This window comes from Lepidochelys olivacea (genome assembly GCF_965140295.1).
Source record: "Lepidochelys olivacea isolate rLepOli2 genome assembly, chromosome: 13".
In the NCBI taxonomy this organism is placed as follows: Eukaryota; Metazoa; Chordata; order Testudines; family Cheloniidae; genus Lepidochelys; species Lepidochelys olivacea.
In genome coordinates this window covers 33,890,971-33,909,168 of record NC_140423.1, presented here as the reverse complement: position 1 = coordinate 33,909,168, position 18,198 = coordinate 33,890,971, and the positions used below count along the sequence as shown (strand labels likewise).

General features: G+C 46.2%; 1 protein-coding gene across 1 annotated transcript in view; it reads left to right on the top strand.

Moving 5' to 3' along the window:
* LOC311529443 (cytosolic phospholipase A2 gamma-like) overlaps positions 1–13,259 on the top strand; it is a gene marked incomplete at both ends in the record, with an annotated part of 28,673 nt that extends 15,414 nt beyond the window's left edge. The window contains 4 exons of the mRNA XM_084645417.1: positions 1,516–1,602; positions 7,360–7,517; positions 8,557–8,725; positions 13,093–13,259. Of these exons, the coding sequence (XP_084501543.1) occupies positions 1,516–1,602; positions 7,360–7,517; positions 8,557–8,725; positions 13,093–13,259 (581 nt within the window). The remainder of the gene's footprint in view (positions 1–1,515; positions 1,603–7,359; positions 7,518–8,556; positions 8,726–13,092) is intronic.
* Between the last annotated feature and the right edge of the window lie 4,939 nt (positions 13,260–18,198).

Below are 18,198 nucleotides of genomic sequence, written 5' to 3'. Positions count from 1 at the left end.
CCATCAATGGCTATTAGCCAAGATGGTCAGGAATACAGTCCAATGATCTGGGTGTCCCTAAAGCTCTGACTAATAGAAGCTGGGACTGGACGACAGGGGATAGATCAGTCAATAAATTGACCTGTTCTGTTCATTCCCCCTGGCCATTCATATGTTCTTATGTAAGGCCCTAGGGTCCTTTTGCCACCAAAATCCTATTGAAAGTCTATGGGAATGTGTCTCCTAACACTGACATTCAAAAAGTTCAAGCTTTATAACCATTAAAATACAAATTGTCAACATCACATGTCAAAATATATAAAGTAAATATAGTTAAATCAAACTCAGATGAGTTCTCAAGCAGCATTTTTCATGCTTTGCCTCTCGATAAATTTCTGTTATCATAGATCATATAGACGGGAATTATTTTTCCCATGTGAGTGTCCTATGAAATTGACATTTACTGATCAAAATCTAATCCTTCCAAGACTAATAATAGTTAAGAAATAAGGAATCCCACAAAAGATACAGAGATGCTGAATAAGAGTGCTTGTAAGTTTCAGGCCATATGGTTAAAAGATTTAAACCTGGAATGGGATTTTTGAAAGCATCTAGGCACCTAACCTCCACTGATTTCAAAATCCCACTAGGTGCTTAAATATTTTTTTAAATCTGGCCCTGAGGGACTTTGCTGTAATTTAAGAGAACACAAGGCCATTTAGAACTTATCCTGAAGTAATACCATATTGAAGGTGTGTGGCAGTTAAGTATCTAGCAGCCTTAGATGTCGTTGAGTAAACAAAGGCTAAACTTACCTTTGGAGAAAGTAAATTTAGTTACTAATTTTTTATTAACGAGCAACAGGATTGTTGACAGTACAATTTATTTATTTATTTATTTATTTTACAAGCATAGTAAGAAGCACAATGTCTGGTGTTCTAGGTCTGGTAAAACCAAAGTAAAAGTTATTTCTAAAAGAGAATATTTTCCATCAGTTAATCCATTTTGTTCTTGATTTAGAACAAACCCCAACATTTCAAATTTCTCTGTATAAAGACCCTGGAGTTGTGGGTTCCCCCTGATCTCATGCAGTCTTCTGGCCTGCCCTTTCACTCCTGACCCACCACTCTCTCCTCAAACCCCATCCCCATTCCAAGTCCTGTCACACCAAAACTGGTCCTCAGTTATGCCTGTGAAAATGCAAAGAAACATCCATTGTCAGAGGGGGCTGCACAAGTAGGAGTCCCTGCATCCAGCCAGCACAGTGTCTGTCAGTCAGTATGGGAGCTAGACAATCAGACAGGCTGAGTCCAGTAGCCCCGAAGCAGAATAACCTCTGTGTTTATTGCAATTGCTCTGCAAGGGGCACTATGCTACCTGAGTGCCTGTGGATCAACAAATACCTGTCTCTGCCCCTACTCACACCTACTAGCAACCGAGAAGAAAAAAGGAATTCAGTCTATAGACTTCTAGCTATTTCTTTGTACTTATTTTCAGCTTTGATTTTTATTCTGATTTTTTTTTTTTGCCTAATAGGATGTTCATGCCAATTGTTAAGGAAAACCATAACCTGTCTCCTCTACTGGATATGGGGGTGCACCAACAACTTTCTGTACAAAAGTAGTAAGCAAAATCCATTTGAATTGCACTTTCCACTTTTGTTTCTACCTCTGCAGTATGAATTTCCCTGTTTTTCAAGGTTCTGTTTTGACAGAGAATAGCTTAAACAGAAAGCAATGGGAAAAAGGCAGCCAGATTGTATAATGGGCAAAAGAAGGCAGCAGAGGGTGAGAGACAGGAAAAAAGTAGCTATGCTGTGTAATGGGTCGCAGGGGGCAGCAGGGGGTGAGAACATAAGAATGGCCACACTGGGTCAGACAGATCTAGCCCAGTATCTTGTCTTCTGAAAATGGCCAATGCCAGGTGCTTCAGAGGTAATGAGCAGAACAGGTAATCATCAAGTGATCCATCCCCTGTCGCCCATTCCCAGCTTGAAGGGGCGACTATACTGTATAATGGGCACTAGGGACAGCAGAGGGTGGGGGTGGGGAAGGGGCAGCAGTGGGGAAGGGGTTAAAGGATAAAGGAGTTGGAGGCGCAAGTGGTGTTCTCGTCCATCCTCCCCGTGGAAGGAAAAGGCCTAGGTAGGGACCGTCGAATCGTGGAAGTCAATGAATGGCTACGCAGGTGGTGTCGGAGAGAAGGCTTTGGTTTCTTTGACCATGGGATGGTGTTCCATGAAGGAGGAGTGCTGGGCAGAGACGGGCTCCATCTTACGAAGAGAAGGAAGAGCATCTTTGCCAGCAGGCTGGCTAACCTAGTGAGGAGGGCTTTAAACTAGGTTCACCGGGGGAAGGAGACCAAAGCCCTGAGGTAAGTGGGAAAGCGGGATACCGGGAGGAAGCACAGGCAGGAATGTCTGTGAGGGGAGGGCTCCTGCCTCATACTGGGAATGAGGGGCGATCAACAGGTTATCTCAAGTGCTTATATACAAATGCACAAAGCCTTGGAAACAAGCAGGGAGAACTGGAGGTCCTGGTGATGTCAAGGAACTATGACGTGATCGGAATAACAGAGACTTGGTGGGATAACTCACATGACTGGAGTACTGTCATGGATGGTTATAAACTGTTCAGGAAGGACAGGCAGGGCAGAAAAGGTGGGGGAGTAGCACTGTATGTAAGGGAGCAGTATGACTGCTCAGAGCTCCGGTACGAAACTGCAGAAAATCCTGAGTGTCTCTGGATTAAGTTTAGAAGTGTGTGCAACAAGAGTGATGTAGTGGTGGGAGTCTGCTATAGACCACCGGACCAGGGGGATGAGGTAGATGAGGCTTTCTTCCAGCAGCTCACGGAAGCTACTAGATCGCATGCCCTGATTCTCATGGGTGACTTTAATTTTCCTGATATCTGCTGGGAGAGCAAAACAGCGGTACATAGACAATCCAGGAAGTTTTTGGAAAGCGTAGGGGACAATTTCCTGGCGCAAGTGCTAGAGGAGCCAACTAGGGGGGGCGCTTTTCTTGACCTGCTGCTCACAAACCGGGTAGAATGAGTGGGGGAAGCAAAAGTGGATGGGAATCTGGGAGGCAGTGACCATGAGTTGGTTGAGTTCAGGATCCTGACGCAGGGAAGAAAGGTAAGCAGCAGGATACGGACCCTGGACTTCAGGAAAGCAGACTTCGACTCCCTCAGGGAACGGATGGCCAGGATCCCCTGGGGGACTAACTTGAAGGGGAAAGGAGTCCAGGAGAGCTGGCTGTATTTCAAGGAATCCCTGTTGAGGTTACAGGGACAAACCATCCCAATGAGTCGAAAGAATAGTAAATATGGCAGGCGACCAGCTTGGCTTAATGGTGAAATCCTAGCGGATCTTAAACATAAAAAAGAAGCTTACAAGAAGTGGAAGGTTGGACATATGACCAGGGAAGAGTATAAAAATATTGCTCGGGCATGTAGGAATGATATCAGGAGGGCCAAATCGCACCTGGAGCTGCAGCTAGCCAGAGATGTCAAGAGTAACAAGAAGGGTTTCTTCAGGTATGTTGGCAACAAGAAGAAAGCCAAGGAATGTGTGGGCCCCTTACTGAATGAGGGAGGCAACCTAGTGACAGAGGATGTGGAAAAAGCTAATGTACTCAATGCTTTTTTTGCCTCTGTTTTCACTAGCAAGGTCAGCTCCCAGACTGCTGCGCTGGGCATCACAAAATGGGGAAGAGATGGCCAGCCCTCTGTGGAGATAGAGGTGGTTAGGGACTATTTAGAAAAGCTGGACATGCACAAGTCCATAGGGCCGGAAGAGTTGCATCCGAGAGTGCTGAAGGAATTGGTGGCTGTGATTGCAGAGCCATTGGCCATTATCTTTGAAAACTCGTGGCGAACCGGGGAAGTCCCGGATGACTGGAAAAAGGCTAATGTAGTGCCAATCTTTAAAAAAGGGAAGAAGGAGGATCCTGGGAACTACAGGCCAGTCAGCCTCACCTCAGTCCCTGGAAAAATCATGGAGCAGGTCCTCAAAGAATCAATCCTGAAGCACTTGCATGAGAGGAAAGTGATCAGGAACAGCCAGCATGGATTCACCAAGGGAAGGTCATTCCTGACTAATCTAATCGCCTTTTATGATGGGATTACTGGTTCTGTGGATGAAGGGAAAGCAGTGGATGTATTGTTTCTTGACTTTAGCAAAGCTTTTGACACGGTCTCCCACAGTATTCTTGTCAGCAAGTTAAGGAAGTATGGGCTGGATGAATGCACTATAAGGTGGGTAAAAAGCTGGCTAGATTGTCGGGCTCAACAGGTAGTGATCAATGGCTAGTTGGCAGCCGGTATCAAGTGGAGTGCCCCAAGGGTCGGTCCTGGGGCCGGTTTTGTTCAATATCTTCATAAATGATCTGGAGGATGGTGTGGATTGCACTCTCAGCAAATTTGCGGATGATACTAAACTGGGAGGAGTGGTAGATACGCTGGAGGGGAGGGATAGGATACAGAAGGACCTAGACAAATTGGAGGATTGGGCCAAAAGAAATCTGATGAGGTTCAATAAGGATAAGTGCAGGGTCCTGCACTTAGGACGGAAGAACCCAATGCACAGCTACAGACTAGGGACCGAATGGCTAGGCAGCAGTTCTGCAGAAAAGGACCTAGGGGTGACAGTGGACGAGAAGCTGGATATGAGTCAGCAGTGTGCCCTTGTTGCCAAGAAGGCCAATGGCATTTTGGGATGTCTAAGTAGGGGCATAGCGAGCAGATCGAGGGATGTGATCGTTCCCCTCTATTCGACATTGGTGAGGCCTCATCTGGAGTACTGTGTCCAGTTTTGGGCCCCACACTTCAAGAAGGATGTGGATAAATTGGAGAGAGTCCAGCGAAGGGCAACAAAAATGATTAGGGGACTGGAACACATGAGTTATGAGGAGAGGCTGAGGGAGCTGGGATTGTTTAGCCTGCAGAAGAGAAGAATGAGGGGGGATTTGATAGCTGCTTTCAACTACCTGAAAGGGGGTTCCAAAGAGGATGGCTCTAGACTGTTCTCAATGGTAGCAGATGACAGAACGAGGAGTAATGGTCTCAAGTTGCAGTGGGGGAGGTTTAGATTGGATATTAGGAAAAACTTTTTCACTAAGAGGGTGGTGAAACACTGGAATGCGTTACCTAGGGAGGTGGTAGAATCTCCTTCCTTAGAGGTTTTTAAGGTCAGGCTTGACAAAGCCCTGGCTGGGATGATTTAACTGGGAATTGGTCCTGCTTCGAGCAGGGGGTTGGACTAGATGACCTTCTGGGGTCCCTTCCAACCCTGATATTCTATGATTCTATGATTGGGGCGGGGGGGGGGGGGACAGGGGACAGCTGTCTTATAGCCCACAAAGCTTTAAAGACAGTGTCATGAAATTTATCACAAATTCTGTATCTAGTAACCTGTTTATTGGCCTCCACATTGCCATATTACCTGAGTGCCTGGTGACAGCTGAGAATTTTCTGCAAGGCAGAGAACTGTTATTCGCATGTAACTGATGGAGATCTGAGGTGCAAAAATGAGAAATTACTTTCTCAAGGCCCCAGAGGGAGGATGTTGAGGACTATGAGAATTATCACAAACCTATGAAAATTCTTGTGCACAAGAGAGAATAAAAGCAGCAGTAAAAATGGAATTTCTGCTTTTTGTTCCAACAAACTTTTCTGAATATTTGTTTTGGTTTGTTTTGCATTATCCACTCACCACTGTTTGAGAGCTGGTGTGACAATGTATTTTACAAGGTTTTATGAGACTCAGATTGCAAGGCATCCCCAATCATCATTAAGGCAAGAGGTATTCTTTACAGCTGGTCAACATTTATCAAGTGATATTTTCATTCTGAGTGGAAAATGGCCATTTTCTAAAATCAACTTTTTCACAGAAAAAACTCAGTTTTTTCGGGGAAATTATTGGATTAAAATCTCTGTTGTTCATGAAAAACAGAAAATGAGTCAGCTTCCATCCCTGTGGAATGAAACAATTTTGAAATTCCAATGCTTTTTGGGGTGTGAGGGGGGAGAAGCAGATATTCTTCATTTTTTTGACCAGCTCCAATTGCCTTTTTGAGTGTTCATGGAAAGTAAATAAAAGGGAAACCCACATGAAACCCGAAGGCACTGTGGGGCTTTTGTTTGGACAGATGATTGTCAGTGCGTTGTTGCTGTGTTTGCCCCACTCTGGTGTGAGATAGTGTCAAAGCAAACAGTAAATGTTCTCGGTATTAATATGATTCAGAATTTGCCCTGAGTCAGGACTTCTTTATAACGCAGCCGGGATTCTCGTAAAACGGAGACTTACCAAATGCTGCCTCAAATATATGTTTATAGATCATGCCCATGTGTCACTGAGCTGGTTTAGATGCTAATTTCTCAAAATTAGAGCTGAGGTTTTTCAAGGAGGCTCAGGGCAAGGTTTTAGTGTCTAAAGATACCGATAGACATCTGTGGTTAATAGGATTGAGACATCTAGGCCCAGATTGTCAAAGGTATTTATGCGTTGATGTGGTCAGCATTGCAACACCAAACTGATTTAGGACTATGGACTGCCAATGAGATTTTCTCTCCTAAACATTGAGATTGGGCTCCTAAATCTGTTAGGCACTGAGGTCAGAAGTGCCTAAATACCTTTATCAAGCTGGGCCCTGGGCACTTTGAATACCCACTGGGCCTCTCTCTCTATCTTTAGGCACCAACCCACCTTTGCAAGTCTGGCCCCTTGTGGTAACTGCAGAAGCACCCAAGCAGGGCAGGCATCAAACTCCCACTAGTTAGGTGCCTGTCAGTGACCAGAATGGGGGTTGTCATGCCTACTGGTTAGAGCAGGAGTCATGTTGAGTGATGACAGCAGGCATCAGTAGCCAGGAATTGGAGCCGAGGGTAGGTGCCAGAGTCAAAGGCCAGTGGCCGCTGCCGAGGGTCAAAGGCAGAGTCAGAGGCCAGGAATCAGAGACGGTTATTGGCGCAAGACAAGGTGGGTCCAAGGCTGGGCACAGGGCAGGAGCAGGAGCTCTCCCAGCCATGGGTGAATTCTTTGAGCAGCCAGAGCCCTGTCACTGGTCATAAGAGCAAGTTTGCAGCTCCCCACAGCCAGTTGGGTGTTTGGGCTAATCAGGCAGCTCAGCTGGGGCCCGGCTGTGCTCGTTAGACTGTGGGGGGTTAAGCTAGCACATAATTAGGCTAGCTGCATCTCCCTTCTCCTGACAGTGCTTAACTTGCTTTAGGTGCCTTAGGAAATCCCACTAAGAGTTTATCTGCCAGTTGAGGCACCTTTGAAAATGCACATGGAATTCAGGGGGATTTGGGCACCTCACTCATTGTGACCCGCTGGAAAAATCACAGCCTAAAACAATACTTGGGTGCACTTTCGCAGGTCATGATGCCCAATCCACTGGCTTGACAGAAGACAAATTAATCTACTTGATTGATGCCGGCATTGCCATAAATTCTGCCTACCCCCTCGTTCTGCGCCCACAGAGGAAAGTGCAACTGATCCTCTCCTTCGACTTCAGCGCCGGGGATCCTTTCGAGGTAACTTCTGTTATTCATTGTGATATCTCCCAACGCCCCCGTCGGGATCAAGCACTGCAGAAATACCCAGGACTTGGCCCATGACCCAGTGAGGTTACACGGTTGTTAGCAGCAGTAATTTGGATTCCCTGAAGGTGCTGTGGGGATCACAATTTGAGATGTGTGGACGTATAGGATCCACTGGGAATATTTACCTTATTCCCTGCAAGGTCGCTTGGGATTGGGGTGTGGGCACGTGGCCAGTCGTGACCTCTCTTTCCCTGTGGATGTCATGGAAGAAGAGGAAAACTTGAAATTCAGTTTTACTCTGTGTGAAAATGGCAGCTGCTTACTCCACAGATGTGCCCGTGTGTGTATCACAGTCCTATCTGACAGGCTAAATGACAGTCATTAGGTTTGACCACTTTTCATTTCTGTTAGCACGTACAGAGCCAAGAGCGCTCTAGCAGGAGGAGGCGGGGTCAGTAGAAATGTGAACTAAGTTCCAGTAAGTCAGTTAGAACTCTGCAAACTCGCTAACCTCAGCCTCCCATCTCACCAGGGCTCCACAGGTGATATTGTCTCCCTCTAGTGGCCGCAGCTACTGTAACACTTTGCTGCTTTGTTAACATCAAAGACAAGTTTTTCTATAGATGAATTTGTAAAAGACAAAACCAAAATCAAACTTGTGCTTTTGGAGCTGAACGTCTGGGCTTTGATTTCTGTTTATTACGTTGGGCTGAGGTTAAGGGACCTAAGGGATTAATCTTTATGGGAACTGGGCATCCACATCCCTTAGGAGCTTTTGAAAACCTCAGCCACAGTATATGCATTGTTATGCAAAGATTCCTGCTACACAGATAAGGCAACAGGATCATGTCTGGTTTCCAAGGAGGCCCTCGATTAGTCAGTTCTTTAGAGGCTCCTTGGAATGTTTGTATACTGTAGGTGAGGGATATTTTTAACTCTCTAGCCTGGCCATATTAGTGACATCACATTTTATTAATGAGATGGTCATTTTTTATTTATTTCTTTTAAAATTACTTTTCCCTCTTTCCAGACCATCAAGAAAACTGCCATTTATTGTAAGACAAATCACATCCCATTTCCCAAGATAGATCCAGAAGAGATTAAGGACCCAGATCACCCCTCCGATTGCTACATCTTCAGAGGAAAGGATGTTCCCACTGTCATGCACTTCCCACTCTTCAACACCATAAATTGTCCAGGTAACTTAATTGTGCACCACTCTTCTAAAACTCTATGGGCTAGATTCGCAAACAGACTTAGGTGCCTCATTGCCAGTTTAGCCACCTAAATGTTAGAACCAGGCCTCACTGGGAATCACAAAACCCTTGCTCAGCTGCCACCAGACTCTATAGGAATCTACACTTGCTCAGGGCCTATGATTTGCAGAAAAGTTCTCTCGGTGCCTGAGTTTCCGTCTCTGGGCATGTCCACTGCTGCCCCATCCTAGGCTTCCAGATACATGAAGAGAGGTGTTTCTCTGCCTCACTTGGCTGTGGCAGTCATGCTGAGGCATGGCCTGCAGGATCAGGCCCCACACGTGCACTCAGACAAATGCAGGGAGGGAGGCCCTCCCTCATAACTTTTAGCCCAGAGGTTATGGCACTCACCTGGGATGGGGGGGCAGGTCAAGTTCCCCCTCAGCCTGAGGGAGGAGAAGGGATTTGAAGAGGGATGTGCCGTCTCTCAGGCAAAGGCCAAAACCACTGGGCAAGGGGATATGCTGATGTGGGACTCCCTCAGTATCTCCTATTGTATCTGTTCTACTTTGGATAAAGAATTGGAGAGTCAGCGGAACAGGGGGAATGGAGGCCGGGCCCCCCACAGCCCGTGTCAGTGCTGTAACCACCAGGCTATAGAGTGTCTGTTATCACAGATGAGAACCCCAAGCAGAGACAGGCACCTCCCTCTAGCCTGGACTTGGGTGCTGAACTCCCTCAGCGGTTAGCACACATCCCTCTCCTGGGCATCTCCCACGGGCTAGCGTAGGTGGTTCCCAGCCTAGCATACTGGTGTTTGTGGATCACTTTCCCAGGAGCCTGTCTCTCTTCTTTCATTGCACAGGAAGCCTGGGCACCTAACTCAGCCTTTGTGAATCCCAGTGATTTTCCAGGGGTCTAAAATTAGGTGCCATGACTCTCCGTAACCCAGCCCCTGAGTTCCGCTGTTCTCTGGTGGACCGCCTTTTCCCAGGACTCAGCCCTCGGGCCAGGTCACAATGTAAATCCACCCATTCTGGTGTACCAGTTTCCCACAAATAAAAGTCCAGTATCCTTATAGCAGGTCTCTGGCACCAACTCTAGGTCCTAGGGATGTTGTACAACCTTGCCCCATGGCTTCCAGTCATGCTTGTCCCCTTCTTAAGGACTTCATGCCACTTTCTCCTGTAGCTGGTAAGGGAACCCTGGCCCTCGCACTCCACCGGGTTCCAGTCCAGGGGCCCTATAAACAACAGTGAAGGTCCACTCCTTTTACAGGCCTTCTCCCTCCACAACCTCTGTAGGTTCAGCCTTCTTTCAGGGCCAGGGCTCTCCCCTGGAACCCCCTAACACAAATCCCGAGCTAAAAGGATAAACTCAAGCCAATTACTACTCTCCTCAGGCTTGGCCTCTCATCCATCCCTGCTGCTTTGTTCCTCTGCTGAGCAATTCCCAGAGCTCTTTCCCTGGTTCTCCAGTTCCTGCCTTTTTATCAGGGCTTAGTACTGCAGCCTGCTCTGTTCCAATGGATGCTTTCTCTCACTGCTTCTTGCCAGATTTCGATACTCAGGAGACCATCCCCGAAGCCAACTCTCTTCCATGTCTCTCCACTCCCTAACCCAGAGAGAGGTCCTCCTTGCAGCCTCCTCCTTCTCTGAAACTCCTGCCTTCATGGAGCCCACCCAGCTCCCTCCCCAGCTGGGACTCACCTTCAGCTAAGTCTGGTTCTCCCTCCAGGTGTAGCCAGGGAACATAATTGGCCCACATTAACCCTTTCAGAGCCTGTCTGAGCTACACAGTCCATTACATCAGTGTATATAGATAGCTAGATAGGCTATCCCCATATACCCTAGCTATCTAGCTATCTAGCTAGATAAGCTCCCTTAAAAGCATGAGATGGGCTTAAAATCATGACATTGTTAAAACAATAAGCATTTGGTTATTTGTATTTGTTTGCTGGTTTCTAAGCCTTTAAAGTGCATCAGTGTCACATTTGCAGCTTTTACTCTGAAACCTAAGGACTGGAAACTTACTTTTGAAAATATAAATAACAGCTGTGATCCTCACCTAATCCTGGTAACAGTCTTCAATTATAGACTCATAGAATATCAGGATTGGAAGGGACCTCAGGAGGTCATCTAGTCCAACCCCCTGCTCAAAGCAGGACCAATCCTGAATTTTTGCCCCAGATCGCTAAGTGGTCCCCTCAATGATTGAACTCACAACCCTGGGTTTAACAGGCTAATGCTCAAATCACTGAGCTATCCCTCCCTCTTAAGTATGTTAAGGGCTTTATAAAGCGGATGAGATCAATGATTCTCAATGTCCATTGAAAATAGGACAAAAAGTCATAGGCTTAATATGGAGCATGGGAGATTTAGGTTCACTATTAGATTCATAGAACGATAAGGTTAGAAGGGACCGGAAGGGTCATCTAGTCTAACCCTCAGCCAAGATGCAGGATTTGTTCTGTCTAAACCATCCCAGACAGATGGCTACCCAGCCTCCTTTTGAAAACCTCCAGTAAAGGAGATTCCATGACCTCCCTAAGCAGTTTGTTCCATTGTCCTACCATTTTTACAGTTTGGATTTTTTTTCCAGAGATTTAATCTAAATCTGCTCTGCTGTAGTTTGAACCCATTGCCTCTTATCCTGCCCTCTATGGCATGAGAGAAAAACTTTCTCGGTCTTTTTTATGGCAGTCTTTTAAGTATTTGAAGACAGCTATCATGCCCCACTTAATCTTCTCTTTTCCAAACTGAACATACCAAGTTCCTTCAGCCTTTGCTCATAGGGCTAGCATTTCATCCCTTTGAACATCTTTGTCACTCACCTCTGGAGCCTCTCCAGCTTCTGTATATCCTTTCCATACGTTAGTGACCAAAATTAGACACAGTACTCGAGCTCAGGTCTAACCAGCACTGACTACAGTTGCCCTGTATCACCTGTATCACCTCTCGTGACTTCCATACTATGTCTTTGTTAACACAGCCTAAAATTGCATTTGCTTTCTTTGCAACAGCATCGCATTGCTGACTCATATTGAGGTTGTGATCCACCACAACTCTCAGATCCTTCTCAGCAGCGCTGCTGCCAGGCCAGTTACCCCCTATTCTGTATTTGTACATTTGGTTTTTCTTCCCTCAGTGCAGAAATTTACATTTGTCTTTGTTGAATTTCATTTTGTTGTCTATAGCCCAATGCTCCAAGTTATCAAGATCCCTTTGAATTTTAGCTCTATCCTCCAAAGTGTTGGCAACCACTCTAACTTTGTGTCATCTGCAAACTTGATAAGTATATTCTCTATTCCTACATCCAGGTCATTAACAAAGATGTTAAACAAGACTGAACACAGCACAGATCCCTGTGGAACCCCACCTGAGACCTCCTCCAATCTGACATCATTCTATTAATAGTTACTCTTTGTTTGAGGTTGTTTAACCAATTATATATCTGCTTAATGGTAGTTCTACCAAGTCTGCATTTCTCCAGCTTACTTATCAGAATGTCATGTGGGATTGTGTCAAAATCCTTGCTGATGTCCAGCTATATTATGTCCACTTCATTCACCCTATCAACCAAATCAGTTACCCTGTCAAAGAAGGAAATCAAGCTGGTTTAGCATGATTTGTTCTATGCCAATCCACGCAGGCTGCTAATGATCACCTCTTTGTTCTCCAGGTATTTGCAAATTTAATGTTTTAAACATTGTTCTAGTAGGTTCCCAAGTTCCCTGGCTCCCCTTTCCCCCCCTTTTAAAGATGAGCTCTTCTCCAGTCTTCCAGGACCTCTCCTGTCATCCATGAGTTCATAATTATTATTGCCAGTGACTCCAAGATTTCTTCAGCTAATTCCTTCAGTACCGTCGGTAAATAGCATCAGGCCTTGCTGATTTGAATTCATTAAATTGGTCAGAAAATCTGTGAAATGTTCTTTACTTATTCAGATCTTCATCCCCTCCCCTTTATTGTTTATGTTGCTAGTCATCTGGTCACATGTTATTTTTTGTTGGGGGAAAAAAACTAAGAAAAACTTCCTAACTCTCAGGGTAGTTTCACTCTGGAATAGACTTCCATGGGACGTAGTGGAATCCTCATCTGAAGATTTTAGGAACAGCTTGGATAAACATATGTCACGGATGTTCTAGGTTCACTTGGTCCTGCCTCAGCACAGGAAATTGGACTTAGTGATGTTTCAAGGTCCCTTTCAGCCCCACATTTCTGTGATTCTAAGAAAACCTCAGAAGTTGGCCATGGTGTTCCCCTTCCTCTTTAGGTACCTGGATTCTATGCTCCTGGGAGCAGTAAAAGTGTAAAAGCAGTACCACTGTTTCCCTCTATTTGATACTTACCCACCTGTTTTTTTCCTAGGTAAAATAAAGGACTTCAGAGACAAGTTTACCACCTTTACTAGACATTACTCAGAGGATGATGTCAAAGAACTCCTCAAAAGAGCAAAGATGAATGTGTCCAACAACAAGGAGAAGATTTTGAATGAGATCCAGCAGATTGTGTCCTCCTCCACCAAGGAGTTTTAAAACCACATCTCTGTTTGGCTTCTGATAATGAAGGACAGAAAATCTGTGCCTGGCTCTGACTTGCATATTTCCCAAGAGGCTGTTTACTGTGACCACTTAGAACCTAAGTGCAGCAGGGAGGAGTTAGTTTCCCAGTGTTAGATTCACAAAGCGATTTAGGTACCTAACTGCCCCTGTAGGTGCCTGAGTCACAGATTTAGGCACTCCTGGGGTTCACAAAATTCTTGCTCAGCTGCCAGAGAACCCTGTAGTGCCTAAACTCCCTCAGCACCAAAGTTGTTTCAGTGAAATTTCCCTGGGTGTCTATGTTTCTGCCTCAGGGCATGTGCACTGCAGCCGCCATCTCAGTGTCCAGGGCCCTAAGACCCAGAGTGATTCCCTACTCGGGAAAGACAGGCGTTCCTCTTCCTACCTTACCTGTGGAGCCTGAGCCATGGTGCGAGAAGGAGGAAGATGGCTTCCCTCAGAACTGTTAGCCCAGTAGTCAGCGTACTCACTTGGGATGGAGGAGACCTCAGGTCAAGTTCCCTGGCTGCCTCAGGGGGAGAAGGGATTTGAAGAGGCATCTGCTATCTCTGAGGAGAGGGCCCTCGTCACTGGGCAGTGGGAAAGTGTAATTGTTATGGCGGCTTTGAGAGAGAGAGAGAGAGCAAGGGTGAGAAGCCTGATGGCTGCAGCACTCCCCTCTGAGATCACAGACCCGGGATCTAGTCCCCCAGCTCTACAGCCCACAGTGGTAGGCCCCACAGGTGAGCTATGTGGAGGAACACCTGTCTTCCCGCAGTTCGTGCATTGCTGTGGGGCTTAGGCATCTGTATACCTAGAGCAGGGCAGCCGTGTGCATGTCCAGAGGCACCAAGGGAACTCTTACTGCCAAAACATAGGTGTTGACTGAGATAAGGCATCTACAGGATTCAGCGACAGCTGAGTGGGGGTTTGGTGACTCCCAGTGGGGCCTGATGCTGGGCTTCTGGTATGTAATATGGCCACTAGGAGCCAAATCCTTTTGTGAATGTAGCTCTGGCTATGGAATAATGAATTTGGTAAAATGGTCCTAGATGCCTAGATAGATAGTATGTGATGATTATTAGACACATAAGTAGATAGACGGTAGATAATGATGATCGAGCTAGCTAGCTAGATTTATCTACAATACATACAATAGCTTGTGATGAGAGGGTTGACATAACTAGATAGATGAATATACAATAGCTTGTGGTGATGGACAGATTAATACATAATAAGTTAATATAAATAGATGGGGTATATGGGGATAGATAGATAGATAGAATTTATAAGACACATACATACATGTTGGTTTGTCAGTGCTCACATGGCACCACTCTCGGTTGACCAGACATCCCAATATTCTTGGGACCATTCCGATATTAGGGGCTTTGTCTTATATACACAACTATTCCCCCACCCCACCAAAAAACGTGTCCCGATTTTTCACACTTGCTATCTGGTCACCCTACACCACTGTCACACAGAAATTTACATTGTGCAGAATGATAATATTACAGCTGCCTGGCACACAAATGTGTCTGCAAGATTTCTCTGTGGGTTCTCCTAGTTTAGAAAAGGAATGGAAGTAAGAAAGAAATTTTGTGCCAACCTGTGATCCATGATCCATCCACCTAGGGAGGTGGTAGAATCTCCTTCCTTAGAGGTTTTTAAGGTCAGGCTTGATAAAGCCCTGGCTGGGATGATTTAACTGGGAATTGGTCCTGCTTCGAGCAGGGGGTTGGACTAGATGACCTTCAGGGGTCCCTTCCAACCCTGATATTCTATGATTCTATGATTCTATGAAACAGTCTCATTAACACCCCTGGTAAATGTGGAGTAACTTTACTAAAGCTGATGATGTTACTCTCCATTTACATGGAGGCTAGAATCTGGCCTGTTATTTGTAACGGTGCATTTTTTATTGCTTGTTAATTTCCAAATCATTTTTTCTTTTGCTGTGTGTGACAATAACATTTTACAACACTCTTGCCTTCTGTGTGATGAATATTAAATAAATAAACGATAATGTCCCATCATTTTTCACCTTGTCTGCCTCAGTGCTAGAAATAGCCCGGCTTTGTTCCACCACCGACTGATTGTTCCACAGTAAGTGAGTGCGCAAAGGACTAAAGTCACAAAGGGGCGCAGGATGTGTCCGCACTTAAAATGCTACGGCGGCACAGCTGTAATGCTTCAGTGAGGACACGCACTGCAGTGATGGGAGGGGTTCTGTAGGTAATTTATCCCCTCCCCAACTCACACACAGAGGCAGTAGCTAGGTCGCTGGAGGAATGCTTCTGTCGACCTAGTGCTGTCTGCACCAGGGGTTAGCTCGGCCTGGCTGCACCTGAGAGTCGTAGCGCTGCCGATGTCAGTTTTCAGTGTAGCCCACCCCTTAGGCGCTGAGCGTCACCGCTCCTAACTCTTAGGTGCTTAGAAAATCACTGGGATCCACAAAGCCTGAGTGAGGTGCCCAGGTCTCTGTGCAATGACTGAGGAGGGACAGACACCTAAGAATGGGATCCATAAAAGCCAGCCCTTGCCGGGAGGTGACCAAGCTAGCCCACGGGAGATGCCAAGGAGAGGGCTGTGTGCTAAGCCCTGCCCCTCTTGCCTCTTTGTGAGAAAAAAGTTACTTGCCTGAGTAAGGGCTAGATTCAGATTCTCTTGCTCACACTGAGTTGTACTTTACACCGTAAGTCATTCCAATGGCACTATTCGTGGCGCACCGTGCTACTCAATGACAGCAAGGGGATCAGAAGTCTGCTGGAACTGTAACGAAGAAACAAGTATCCAGCGCTCGCGCAGCTGTGGAAAGAGATGGACACGAGAGAAAACAGTGCTCAGCTGTGGTTAATAATTATATCCTAGGTTAGTCACCTGCTACGCAGGGTTTAACCCCACCACAAAGACTATGGTTCTTGTGGGCTGCAGTGATCACCACACAGAGGATTTTGCAAGAATGCAAGAGTAGGCTAGTGCCCAGAATAGAGCCGTGATATTTACACCTGTCTGAGTTAATAGCCACAGAAAGAATAACCTATTGCCATAGAAAGCAATGACATGCATTTGAAGAAATTTGGGCCTCCAGACATATTTAGTTAAAAACATTGAGATGGCTCAAAGAATGCCAGACCTCCCTTCCACCTACCCCCTCCTCTTTTTCCCTTCCCCCGTCCCAGGTCAACTCCTTTCCTCCTTTCTCTATTCATGTGTGTCTTCTCCTCTTTTATTACTGTCCCCCTGCCCTCCAGGTATGCTATGTCTATGTAGCATTGTCTGCCTTTGTATTGTCTCACCTGGCTGCTTTGAAAAGTTGTAAAATTGTGTCATCCCATAGTTCTACTGGAGTAGAGCCCTGTGCCTGACCCAGTCCTAACGGGACGCAACTACAGACACTGGGTTTGGGATGCGGTGGGTACAGGACCCAATGACAAGTGTCAGGTTTGGGTCGGAGATGAACAGTCACACCCATGAGACAGGGCAGCCCAGACCCTGCACCTCCTCCAGTCCTGCTCAATGATGGGGAGAGGAGGTGCCTGGAGGTGGGGTCTGGAGCGGGGTTGGGTGGCGAAAAGGTGGCCGGGCAAAGCCATGTCATTTTGGGCACGGTTAAGAGGGCTGTTTCTCCTCCAGGGAAAGAGGTGTTACTGGTTGTGTAAAAGCAGCTGCAGACCCAGGCGTCAGGGAGCCAGGCAGGCAGCTGTTTTGGGTGAGCAGGGTGGGGGCGCAGCTTCCCTGACCACACTGCTCCTTCAGCCTATCATGTGTCTCTGAGGCTAAGGTGGGGGGTCTTCCCCCTCACCTCCTCCACATCCACTGCCCGAGCCCCTCTGCTCCCTAGACTCCTCGGCGCACACCCACAGCCTCAAACCTCAGTGCGCCATTCAAGGCAACTTGAACCCAGCAGTGTCTGACAACAAATACTGGGCTTGGGTCAGGTCAGGTCTGAAAACAACTTGACACTCATGGACTGAGGTCCGGTTTGGATTGACTGTGCTCTGACCAAGTTCTAGCAGGGCTTTAGAAATAGGTTTGAGCAAGCTTCTGTATTGGAGACCCCATGTAACATGCAGAATTTGGAAATATATACAATTTGTAAATCATATTTACCCTTTTGTATTTTCATTGACTGTTTCTTTATGGAAAGAAAAAAAGAAAGACTGGAATCTCTCTTGAGCCTTTTCATCATTAAAGCTTTACCAGATTAATAACTCGCTTGAGATTCACATGTTAATGTTGCTTACGCAACAGATATTTCAAAATGGTAGCTGAGGGAGTTGTTATGCCCTTTCACTTAGGGAGTCAAAGCAATGCACAAAAGGGTCAGGAAGAAAATAATAGCAATGATGTAATCTTTACTGAATGGGAAAAAGGCATATAATTAGATAGCAACACCAGCTAAAAGGTGTTGTAAGTCAACAGCCAAGTCCCAGCTCCTCAACAGTTGGTTGACTGTGAGGGACATGGGAGAAGCCTGTACTATCTTATGAATACTATATGTTTATTGTGTGGCTTGCTTTAGGGTTGCTAGGAAGTTAATTTCAGCAGGCACACAAAGCAGGTAGGCTGGAAAGCAGACAGCAATATCTGGTACTATAAGGACAGTACTGGTGTCAGTGCCTTTTAAGTTTTACCACCACCAGGCTGACTGCGGATGGGAGGGCCGACAGGTGGGAAACTGAAACAAAGAGCTTTGGGAGTGATTAGAAATCCAAGATGCTGGACTCAAAGGCTGCAGGGATAGAGCCTGTTCCCCCCAAAGCCAGAAGTGGGATCTCCGGATAAGTTAAACCTACCACAACTTCAGGTAAGGCAGCTGAATATTGGCTGTTTATTTTGGGAACAAAACCCTATTGTTGTGTTATGCTTTGATTCCTGCTGTTGAGATTAAATGATACTTGGTTTCAAAAAGGCTGGTTTTGGGACA